This window comes from Ostrinia furnacalis, unplaced genomic scaffold (genome assembly GCF_004193835.3).
Source record: "Ostrinia furnacalis isolate ACB-3 unplaced genomic scaffold, ASM419383v2 OfSCF2887, whole genome shotgun sequence".
Lineage (NCBI taxonomy): Eukaryota > Metazoa > Arthropoda > Insecta > Lepidoptera > Crambidae > Ostrinia > Ostrinia furnacalis.
Genome location: NW_021133126.1, coordinates 181,034 through 193,612, shown reverse-complemented (window position 1 = coordinate 193,612; position 12,579 = coordinate 181,034). Strand labels below are relative to the sequence as shown.

Below are 12,579 nucleotides of genomic sequence, written 5' to 3'. Positions count from 1 at the left end.
ACATACCGACGGTGAAGTAGCAATACCTCCTTAACTAACATTTTGTACGCGGCGCGCATGCACACACTGACAAAATTCGACGCAACCACGACTGGCTCCCCGCTAATCCCCGCTAAATTTAGTCAGTGTGTGCGTGCGCGCCGCATACGTGTTGGCGCGCGCTCACATACAAACCGCGCCCGTGCGTTTCTATGAAGATGACCTACTCATTTGTATTTACTCTGGTTGTGGCGTGTTTCTGACGTGGTTGTTGGTGGTGTGCAGTACGGCTACCGCGCGGTGTCGCCAGGGCTGGCGCTGCGCGAGTACCGCTCGGAGGGCGGCTCGCCGCACCGCATCACCACGTACTCGTACCTCACGTGCGAGCCCGCCTACCTGCGGCGCCCCGTGCAGCCCTACGACCGCCCGCCCACCAGCCCGCACTTCCACCGCCCGCCCTGTGAGTATACTCGTCACACTCGTCACACTACCCGCCCGTGCAGCCCTACGACCGCCCGCCCACCAGGAGTTGCAGTGGTGGGAACGAGAAGTGGGAATAGTCCCGTTTACCTGGTGTCAGCTCGGTGGCGCAACCAATTTTTGCCAACAACTGAAAATGCAGCTATTTAGCAGCTCTTAGAGCTAGCCAACATGGTGGCGTGACCTTTGTCGCTGCCATGGTGTGTAATAAAGAATATGGATGCTGTTTATTCAGTCAACTACACCACGGTAATAATATCATACAGTATTGTAACTTCATATAAACAGACGAAACGAGAACTTTCTTTCGAAATTCAAATCTCAGTATGCGCTCGGTATGCAAAAGTCGGGGGTGTCGCGAATGTGCCGAATGGACGTCGGTGGCAGTGTTAAAAATGACAAAACTGATTGAATTTGACTGACCTTCATTTACGGTCAAATTGGTCAAAAACTAGTCAAATTGTCATTTTCAGTCAGTTTGATTTGAAATGAAAATTATATTGTATTAAACCACCTTTTGCCCACGACTTTGCCCGCCCGAAATTAAAGTAACAGATCATTATGATTATTAAAGTTTCAAAATTATTTAAGTAGTTTTTATTAAATTAAATCTACTAATCACAAAACAACACACATTTTTAACCTATTCTATTCACAAAGTTTTTTGTTTGTCTAACTAAATAAAAAAATACAATCACAAAACTAGATAGAAATTCTAAGTAGGCAGATGTAATTAATGGGTAATGTAGGTGGGCAGCCCTATCGCATGTTGTCATACTGTGACGTACCGCGCGACTGTTGACATTTATTTCAAAAATATGGCCGAGTTGGAATACTGTATAGATAGTATTACCGTGACTACATGTAGCATGATGATGTACGCGTTTGATACTTTGTGTACTAAGGAAGCATCTTGAAATTAGAATCCCATCAAAAACAATACTTGTCAAAAAAACCAAGTCTCGCAACTTAGTTGTTCTACGGTAAAAAGTTGTGAGATCCATGTAATACCAAGTCCAGGCCAGGAAATCTTTAACGTTTTACATAAATTATTGACTTGGCCATCGCACTAAATAACTTAATTTACACGTGTTTTCATGCGATGGCCAAGTCAATATATTTCAGTGAGTGACAAAATTAAGTAACTTTGACCCGTTATAATTCTTAAACTACTGGTTCAAATTGAATGAAATTTTAAATATACCGTGTCTTTACAATGCCTGCATAGCTAATGAAAATTCAGCCTTCTAGTTTTATCCACAACGAAGTTACAGGCAGTCGAAAATGGCCTGAATTGCTTCGAGAAAAGGATGGTACGGCCGTGCCGCTTTTTTGCTCGACTCGGTCCGTGCCCCCAGATACAATGAGCGTTTGCTTGTTGCAGCGGCGGCGTCGACGCGGGCGTCGTCGCGCGCGGGCAGCAAGGCGTCGTCGCGGCCCGGCATGCGCGCGCTCGTGGACTCCATGCGCTCCGAGACGCCGCGCCCCAAGTCGCCGCACATGAACAACGAGGTAACACTGAAGCCCGGTCGCCGACCACGTAGAATTTCGTCCAATGACCCCAAGCTACCCATCCTTATCCCTCGCGCGTACACTCACACACTCACTGCGGCCACCCGTCGCACAGTCGCGACAGCAATATAATTACGCGCAAACGATAAGGATGGGCAGCTTAGAGTATTTGGACATCACATCATCGCTGAACATAGGCCTCCCCCAATGATTTCCACAAAGGTCGGTTGGTAGCGGCCTGAATCCAGCGTCCTACATTACATAGGGAACATATTTCTTCTACCGCTTCGAAGCACCAGTCGACATGTTCTCCTGAAGTAATTGTAGAGCAAGCTGTTTGTGATAATGTATTTTCGCGCAAGTGTCCATGTGCGCAAATGACTTTTCGTGCTTGTGTCTTCGCGCAAGTGTATCAGGACCACATAAATACACTAAAAATGACCTACATATTACTGTAAGCAATTTGCGTTAGTGGTGCGGGACCGGTATGGTTTTGACACAGCAAAAACACCTTTCCGTCACCGCTTCACTACCGCAAGAACACATGTTAATGTGCTTGTTCTGTAATAAAGAATAATATATTAAAATTAGCGCTACGACTCTGCATATTATCTTGTTTGGTACGCCCTGATCGGACCTAGACCATGTTAATACCTGTGCTGTGTGGCGTATTGGCAGGAGCCCATCGAGTTGTCGCACTACCCGTCGGCGTACAAGCCGCCGCCCGGCACCAAGCCCAAGATCGAGAGAGATGACTTCCCCGCGCCGCCCTACCCTTACACAGACCCAGGTGAGTCACTGAAGTTTTTACTAACTGGGAATATGTTTCCATTAAGAATATTGTTACTACAAATGAAAAACTTTAAATAATATCTTTTGTCTTTACTGTTCAACTCTGCCGTAGTAAGGACAATTTGTTCAGGTGGGGATTACCAGATGATTCAAACTTGGAGTGCGAATGTGGTTATGTTCCCGTTATTAAACTTCTTTCTACTGACAACGATACTCTTGTAGCAAAGTTTTGGGTTGACACCGTAGATTTGTTGTCGACATATCAAGAAGAAGAACAACTAATAGTTCTCTTCATGTTCAAGTATCAGCTTGCACGCACCACTTGATAAAATATGTCACAGTTGAAACAATAACTGAAAAGTGGGCGCGGCTTTAAGGTGAAACATTGTAATGAGTGCCAAGTGGGCGTGGCCTATTTATTGCTAAAGCCTGGTCCGTGAGCACGTAGAATCCCGTCCAATGACCCCAAGCTACCCATCCCTATCGCTCGCGCGTAATTATGTCGCTGTCGCGACTGTGCGACGGGCGCCCGCAGTGAGTGTGCGAGCGCGACAGCAACATAATTACGCGCGAGCGATAGGGACGGGTAGCTTGGGGTCATTGGACGGGATTCTACGTGCTCACGGACCAGGCTTTAGCTGATGCCCGTCCGTAACGATCTCTTGTTGTGTACAGAGAGGCGCCGGCGCTGGTCGGACACGTACAAAGGAGTTGAGTCAGACTCGGAGGACGCGCCGGCCGTCAACGGCGACCACCAGCTGCAGCGCGAGCACCAGGAGCTCGCCAAGATCGAGACCGGCATCGCGCAGGTACGCACTTCCCTACGAGACCAGGGACACCCTGTATAACACCCGTCTAGCGCCGTGATAACTCCTCTATAGGACTATTTCCACCGCTACAAATCCTGAGATTGATGATCCTACGTTACCGGAACTCAGCAGTCAGCAACAGTGCCCATCTAGTGTTGTTTACTACTCATCAAACGCTATTATCTAAAGCTCTAAGGCCGCGTATCCACTAGAGGCATTCTCGGGCCGAGTGACTGCTTCGCCCCGAGACAGAGCAAGTGGATATGCTGCCTCAATATGCCCATAATATGACCATGATCTTTAGTGCATAAAATTTTTCCTTTCAGGTATTTTTAAAAGAAGTAAAAGAAAGGGAAAAACTTCAACAGTGGAAAAAACAGAACCTGGATCCAAGAAATGCTAGCAGGTAACCGTTGATTTTTAATTATATTTTTTTATCATAGCGTCATGCCAGCATCATAGCAGATGAATTTTCAATAATATAGCAATAAAAACACAATGTAGAGAAAGAAATTTTGGCTTACAAGTTTGTAATTTCTAACCACCATTGTTTGTGATAGCGATCGTATCGCGTGTGATATCAGAGCCCTGATTACGGTAATTTTTAACGTCTCCAATCCAGACGCGCTTCATCGATTTTGCGATACGATTGGTCAAAACAGCTGACGTACGCTGTTTTGATCATTACGCTGACCAAAGTAAAGATGTGTCGTTATGGGTTTTTGAAATAACGAAACGCGACGGTTTTCGAATCACGAATAACGTTTTCAAAACTAGTTTTTTTAAACGAAGTTATTTCCACAACGCTCAAGCAAGAGTGATAATAATAACGTTAGGTGTTTGGTTAGCTGCAAGGCCTTTAGGAACTTATGACCTTCAAAATAAGACTCAAATTCGATTGAATATCTAACGTATGACGAAGATTATACCTATTTCATCCACAATTATGTTAACGTCCTATGGCTTTCTCACTCGCACACGCACTCGATTCGTTGCGATCCTTATTATTTGGACACCATACATTACTCGCTTTACTCCTTTAGGTTACAAAAAATATGTTTAATAATCGTCAATGTACGACGTTGTCCTCAAAACTGTCATAACGAAGCGGGAAACACGTTATTTTTTGTGTCAACCAAACATCTACCTTATGTTGTTTGCTTAAGAGTGAATTCAGTTTAGCTTTAGAGCGTTGTGGAAACAATCGTGTTGAATAACGAAGAGATTCTAACGTTGTATGACGTTAAGAAAAAAACTAGTTTAGGCGTTTTTGGATAACGAGTGATCACTGGTCAGGCTAATCACTCGTTTAATAACCAGTGATAACGAATAACGCCCATCGCTAGACCAAAGTAATCGGGGCTCAGGCCAGTTGTGACGTGTCGCGTGTTGTCGCAGGACGCCGTCAGCAGCACGCGAGGCGGGCACGCGGCTGCGCTACTCGTCGCCGGTGGGCGCGTCGCCGTCGCGCTCGCTCGACCACCCGCGACACGACGCGCAGCACTACCCCGCGCACCACCATCCCACCTACAACGGTACGTGTCCACACCCACCTCACACGTGCACATTACACACAGAAATCAATCGAACAACAGATACGTATACAGGGTGACTTTTAAATCGTTAGCTGGCATCCTTCTAAAGCCTGGTCCGTGAGCACGTAGAATTTTGTCCAATGACCCCAAGCTACCCATCCTTATCGCTCGCGCGTAATTATATTGCTGTCACGACTGTGCGACGGGCGCCCGCAGTGAGTGTGCGAGCGCGACAGCAACATAATTACACGAGAGCGATAAGGATGGGTAGCTTGGGGTCATTGGACAAAATTCTACGTGCTCACGGACCAGGCTTTACTCATGGTACAGTCAACATCAAATAGATCTAATATTCAATATTTAATATTAATGTAACCAGTCAAAGTAAGCATATTGTTTGAGACACCCAAAATAGTCAATATCATGTAAGCAACACTGTTCTCAATTTTATATGAGCTGCCAGGATGTTCAAAAATATGTATTCAGGGAATGTACTATGTATCCTTAGTAGACTCTTAGTATAAAATGATGCCAACGATTTAAATGTCAACCTGCATACACGCAATTACCCAAAAAGTCTCACACACAAAAACGTATGATGCACCCTCGTAATATCTCTCCCTTTTATTGTGGGTGCATATTATGTACTAAACATTATACTTTCACATTACACACAGAAATCAATCAAAATCATCATTGGGCATCCATAAATTACGTCACACGAATTTCGTGATTTTTGACCCCCTCCCCCGTCCTTGTCACAGTTGGTCACATTTGTGATACCCCTCCTTCCTATTGTGACGTCACATATTTTAAAATTTTATACAATGTTACACTTCGTTGACCCCATTAACGTTTGACGTAATTTATGGATGGCCCCTTATCATCAATCAATTTGTTATAAAACATTCATTTCATAAGGTGACATGTTCTTTCTCTTTGCTGCGGATGATAATTATCATTACTTGTACTAATTCTGAAACCTATTCTCTGGTGTAACCGACTAATGTGCACAGACCTCCTAAACTACCCTCATATTTCTAAGTGGTTGTGAGATATTTTCAGCTGAAAATACATCACGACCATTGCTAACGTGTTCTTGGGGTACTTCGGTTTCTAATAATTGAGTATGTAAACTTAAAAATATACCTACAATAAAACGGCACAATTCATAAATCATAATTTTCTGCGAATTTATTAGAAACTAAAGTATTTACCATACTTCATTCGATTCGCTGATTACAAATAGTGTTTCTCTGATCTATAGTTAAATTAAGCAGTAAGTAGGTAGTCAGCAAAAAAAAAACAATGTATTCCATTTTAAAATTCATAAACGATAACGTTACATAGTATAAAGTAAACTAAACACATTAATCAAAAAAGTAATCTTGATATTTTTTGCTGATTGCTCTTCAATACGTATGAAGTGACAGAGCGTAGTGTAACTGACGCGTTTGCACGTTTACAGTACATTCTTACTACATAGAAGATGGTGAGTCTTACAGAAGCATCAGCTAGTATTTTGGCTTTATACCTTATTTGGATAAAAGCTGAAAATATCACCATGTCAAATGATAAGCTGATTGAGAACCTATTGATTTTGCTTAGCAGATTTATATTTATATTTACATAAACTCATGCGTTCGATACATCTATGCTTTGTCTTTCATCGCATACCACTAAATTAAGAATTTAAGTACTTAACCATGAATTATAATCGGCATCACAATTTCATACTTTCCAATTTCAGTCAGACGATTGAGAGATTTTACATCGCAAATCGGTTTCATAGTTTCGGTTCCATGTCTTTCGCTCTCTCTCTCTCTTTCTCTTGCACATTCTGGTTATTTTCTCTCTTCTGAGTTGAGTAGCAACAAAAGTATGAGGTTGTGGTGCGCATACTAGCCGTAAGGAGAGCGATCCTGGAGCAGCGAGAGCAGGTGAGTTTGCACGTACCTTTAAAGAGTGTCGCGACGCCTTACACCTGGGTTTTAAACTGGGATCTAGTTTCAGTATCAGGAAATAGAAGGTCTTAACAGCACTTTGACAGTGACTGTCACCAACTCAGACAGCTTGGATGAACTGGCGTACTTAATACTTGGCCTCAATCAAAATCTTACTACTTATCCTGACAGCCATGAAACAGATAAAAGAATATAATTTAGTTTCGTCTGTTACTTAGAGAGATTTTTGAAAAGGGGCTAGTTTATAGAGTTCTCCACTTTTGGAATTACTTAATAATTGGTTTTATCTTTGTATTTAACGGTTAATTCAAATGATTTCTCTCGGTTCGTATGATATGGCAGTAAGTGCATGTTCTGTATAGGCGTCGTAAGTTCAAGCTTTGGTTGTGTAGCAGTGGGCGTGTGGTGCTTACAGCTTCTTATACAGCGATTTATCTAAGTAAATGTATTATGCTTCTGCGTTATTTTATTTTTGTGTAAAACCAACAAAACCTATCTAATTGCACTATTATTATACTAACAATAATACTAACAGTAATATTATTAAAATTCAGGGACAGCTGAAATTTTATGTTATGGTCACTTATGGTCGTCTGATCTTATCATCACCATTAAATACATTATTTCATATTTTCTACATTTACAATCATATCTTTTTAAGATTACATTAAACACAACATTTTGTTTACATTACGTTACAGTAAAACGCTTAATTATGATTTTACATAATTACATTTTTAATTTGTTTATTATAAGTATTTAGTAATTTGAAATTTATTTTATGTTGCTGCTGTATTGTGAAATGTTTTTGCATGATTCTGACATTTGCATAAATACATGATGTTAGTGGAAATAATCTACTACTATTATCCACATAATAGTGATAGCTCAAAATTGGCATAATTATCGCTATTTTCCAATCTAAATGTTTCCAATTTACCATTGTGGACATTTCTTGCAAATAAAGATTAAAGATGGTAATAATTTGAGACGGTTTTAAACACTATTGATTTTATGAATGACTTAAGTCATAGTTGGTCATAGTTTTAAGGATAATATATTATTTTACCGGTAAAATTTCTTCATCAACTCTTGTAATCGACTGAATTATTTATGCATTTGTCAGTGATGTCGTGAGGTCAGAATCAGGCAGTTTCTGTTATTATCACAGATCTATTTTAGAAGTATGATTCTGGCCACACATGTGTTAATGTGTGAGAACAATGTTCTACTTTCAAGAGCTATGGGTACATAAAAATATATTTTTCAAAGTTACAATCAAAGATTCTTATTTTTTTTGTGATATTAATAAACTTATTTTTTTAACTTGTGGAACCCGAAGTGGTTGCATGAGACCACGGTAACAATCGATTTCTATTATTGTGTCTCGATTCGCTGATACTTGAAGGGCAAAATTATTTGATTATGCTAATCACATAGGCAATTTTAAACATCTTGAACCGCATTGATTGACATTTTCGTTACAAACCTGGCAAAATGATGGCACAGCCTATGCAAGATCAGTACGCCATAGCTCGTGAAGTAGCGTTGTGAGCACGTAGTGTAGCGGAGTTGTGTGTAGCGTCGCACGCGGCGCCGCGGCCCGGCTACTCGCTGCGCTCCAGCACGCTGCCGGCCGGCGTGGGCCACTCGCACCACAACGTGAGTTATGCGCGCACCGCCGGCACCCTGCCGTACTCGGCGCGACAGGTAACTGGGAAGGGCGTGTGTTGACGTGTGCTGGCTGATAGTTTTGAGGCTTGGATCTGAGCGTGTTTACTGTTTTACATGAGCTATGGTAGGAACATGTCAACTGTGCGTTTTGTCCCATATAACCTTAGTAATAATTAGTCGCTAAGTTTAGCTTTTAACGATAAAGAAACGTAATCGTCCAATACTATAGCACACGGTCATGAACTACCAATAATATGTATTAAAGTTGTCGACAATAATCGAACTTTAAAATAGTTGCTGTTGCTGAAAAATTTAAAATAGCTTTTCGTCACGACTGTTGAAGTATTCGCCGATTGCGTTTCGCGTAGGTGTAAGTTAGCGTAAGGCTAGGGCAGTAGGGCCGGCTAGGCTAGGCGGTAGACGCTAGCGCTAGGCGTGAGGCGTGTGGTACAAGGCTGGTGTTGCAGTGGTGTCGTCGCTGCGGTCGGCGCCGCGGCCGGGCTACGGGCTGGCCAACCGCTCGCACACCTTCTCTTCAAGCACCGCGGTAAGTGCCGCACTTAGCTTTCACATCCGAGAGTGGCCAAGGATTTCATTGCAATGAGGGCTATCAGTTTAGCACTCACCACTTGGCAACGCTGTAGAGTGAGGTCACTGATGCTTGGGGTAAAAACAATTCGTGAGCGCTGGACCGGTAGGACTTTCACATTTGCAGTTGCACTCACCAGGATGGCGCCACTGTAGAGTAGTCATATCAATTGCCATTGATGCCAACTCAAACGATAGCCCTCATACGTAATTGATGGACACCTAGTTACTATAATTACCTTTATTTACCAACTCACACAACTTAAATTTTTTTTTTATCAAATTGCTGTTAAATAAGATTTTTGGTAGCTTTGAAATCATTAAAAAAGTTAGTCGAGTTGGAAAACCAGTATTTCCGTGGTCATACAAAATCTATAGGAAAAGAATAGTATTTCAACAGCTTTTAAGGTGATGCCTTGCGAATATTGGGCGTTTTAAAGAAGCGCAGAATTAGTTTTAATCGTACTTTTCTTATTACTTATGTTCTTATTTTGAAATATGTCATAGTTGACTAATAAATCTAGTGTCTGGTCGAAGCCGAAACATGAATGGAAACAATTTTCTCGATAGAAAAAAATCCAAAGATGACCCTTCTATTACTCGGTTTTTCGTTTCATAAGCAGATAGGCTAATATTTCAATACCAAATTTTGTATATTGGTAAGGTAATAACATATTCTAAGTACTGGTCGAGTTATTTTCTTTAAATAGTGTTTGGTTTTTCAATAAATACATGATTTCCGATTTATGTCGCTTACGTTATTTTATTCCGCGCCGCGCGCGCTATTGCTGTCCCTTTCCTCGCACTGAGAAATCATATTTCTATCCCTCTGTGTGCGAGGCATTCAGTCGGCCGAAAACTTTTACGAGGTAGCGCCTTAAGTCATGACATTTATTTTATTTGGCTTAATGTAAATTAAGTAAGCTATGTATAAGCTAGCATAGACCAGTAAAACGGAATAATAAATTGTGATGTTAAAGAACTAAGATTTTAGACCATTAAAGCCACACGAATGCGGTAAGCAGGACATTTAGTAGTTAATTTCTTGGATAACTTGGCCATTCTGTAACGTTTTTATTTACTTTTAATAAGTGTACATTTATGTTTATGTTAAGTTACTCTTAATTTATAATTTAATTTGGTATAGCTGCTGCTACGATTGAAGGTATTGTATGAATTCCTCGTGAAAGTAGACTGTTGTTTATAATAGTTGCCTCGTGTGTGTGCAGGGAGACTTCACGTTCAGCGGCATGGGCGACAAGACGCATAGCACCGACTTTAGCAGCGGCAAGTCTGACAGTGAGTGTCTGCCCTTATTTATTTCGTGTGTTTACGATCAAATTAATTTTATTATTGTTACATCCCAACTAATATACACTATAAAATTCAAGTTCTCCTTACTCACCAAGTTAAAATCATAATTTGTGTATTTTTATAAGGTTTACTATTGTGTTATGTGTTCCACCATTAATATCTATTAGGTCGACTAAAGTATACTCAACTGCGTATATATTTTTCATATGAATAGGTATCCATAACACAGAGATCCAGCTGTAAATGTAGTAGGTATAAAGACGTGATTGATGTTTTGTATAGGAAATATCCCATAATCACAATTGTATTCACCAGTTAAAAGTTTTTTAGGGGCTAAATAAAATACCTTCATCAAATTAAAATCAAAATGTCTTTGAAAAGCAGAATATTAGAGCAGTTCCTATTTATTGTAATGTGTACATATAAGAAATGTACGTTGGTATTGTTGGTTGTTGTGCGCGCAGTGCGGACGGACCTGTGCAGTAAGTAGCCGCTTCGCTTGTGCCGCGCCGTGCGAGCGGGACAGCCGCCGTACGTGCGAACCGGACAGACGCCGCACGTGCGAGCGAGACACGCCGTACGTGCGAGCGAAACACGCCGTACGTGCGAGCGAGACAGTCGCCGTACGTGCGAGCGAGACAGTCGCCGTACGTGCGAGCGAGACGGTAGCCCCACCGCTCGCCTCGCCCGTCCACGCCACTCACGCGCTTACATACGTGGCATAATATTATCCAATCGCTATACGACACATTTACTATCATTTTGAGGATATCCAAGCTTACGAATTATTATTGTCGTTAGATTTAGGTATATTTAGTACATTTTTAGGCATCAACACCCAGCAACATGAAATAATCATTGCGTCTTCATATTGCACACGCCTTTAGTATACATGTTTATTGTTTATAAATGTATTTTATTTAAATAATAAACAAAACAACCCAATATTTGTCATCTTCTTCTATATATANAATTTTATCCCGTACAAAATGTTCATGGATTTTGTTATTTTTATTAAATACCTTTACGCCTGAGTTAAATGACACCGACATCAAGGTTCATCAATTTAAGTTTAAAATAATAGGCAGTAATGTGTGAAGAAAGAGCTTCTATTTTGTATCTACCTATGCCCGTGTATTTTTGATCGGTGTCAAATCGGAGTTTTTGGTGCGGGGTACGCGGGTGTTGCTCGCGGCGTGAAGGTCAAACGCCCAAGGTCATTGAGGACTCTAATCGCCTTAAAAACACAACGCGCGCGACACTCGCGACGGATGGACTGCGAGGTTCGCTTAGAGCTCGTGTAAAGCGTGCGTCTGTGTGCGTGAGTCTGATTTCGAGCGTTTGTATGAAGCTTCCGTACTGTTTGATTTATCTACTGTGGTAGAGGTGCACTAAGAAAGGAATTCCCGAAATTCCCACGGGAACGGGAATTAGCGTAAAAATTCTTTTGTATGAAAAATCTAAACCGCTTAAGTTAGAATCTTGAAATTTGGTGTGCAGGTACCTTAGTAAACTTAAAGCTTAGGTACAACAGGATAATGCAAAATTCCCACGGAAACGAGAATTAGCGGGAAAAAACATTTGTATGAAAAAATCTAAACCGATTAAGATAGACCCTTGAAATTTGGCATGCAGGTACCTTAATAATAATTGTAGTGTATAGACATTTGTCTCGAGCGCATACGTCACAGCCCAGTCAGCGGTGGGGGCATTCGGCGTCCGACCGTGGTGCGGGCAGGTCGTGCTGTGTGCGTAGGCGAGCCAAATAATAATCTAATGGCGGAGATAAAGGTGTACAATACAATGGCGACGAGGATTAAAAAGGAGTGTATAAAAAAAAAAAAAAGAAGTGAGTAGGTACACGTATAAGTTAAAGTTATAAATTAACTCACGGAACATTATTAATTTCAAACAAAGTATCTATTTTGATTG

General features: G+C 41.4%; 1 protein-coding gene across 7 annotated transcripts in view; it reads left to right on the top strand.

Annotated features, from left to right (window-relative positions):
* The window catches only part of Unc-115a (actin binding LIM protein Uncoordinated 115a), a 75,948-nt gene that overhangs the window by 56,746 nt on the left and 6,623 nt on the right, over positions 1-12,579 (top strand). For 3 of the 7 annotated variants that reach the window (XM_028310088.1, XM_028310087.1, XM_028310094.1), the window contains 8 exons: positions 265-439; positions 1,844-1,971; positions 2,650-2,761; positions 3,439-3,572; positions 3,899-3,978; positions 4,971-5,107; positions 8,654-8,781; positions 10,563-10,632. In XM_028310088.1, the coding sequence (XP_028165889.1) occupies positions 265-439; positions 1,844-1,971; positions 2,650-2,761; positions 3,439-3,572; positions 3,899-3,978; positions 4,971-5,107; positions 8,654-8,781; positions 10,563-10,632 (964 nt within the window). Of the gene's footprint in view, positions 1-264; positions 440-1,843; positions 1,972-2,649; positions 2,762-3,438; positions 3,573-3,898; positions 3,979-4,970; positions 5,108-8,653; positions 8,782-9,212; positions 9,293-10,562; positions 10,633-12,579 lie in introns of all 7 variants that reach the window. The other 4 variants (XM_028310091.1, XM_028310089.1, XM_028310092.1 and 1 more) reach the window with 2 other exon arrangements.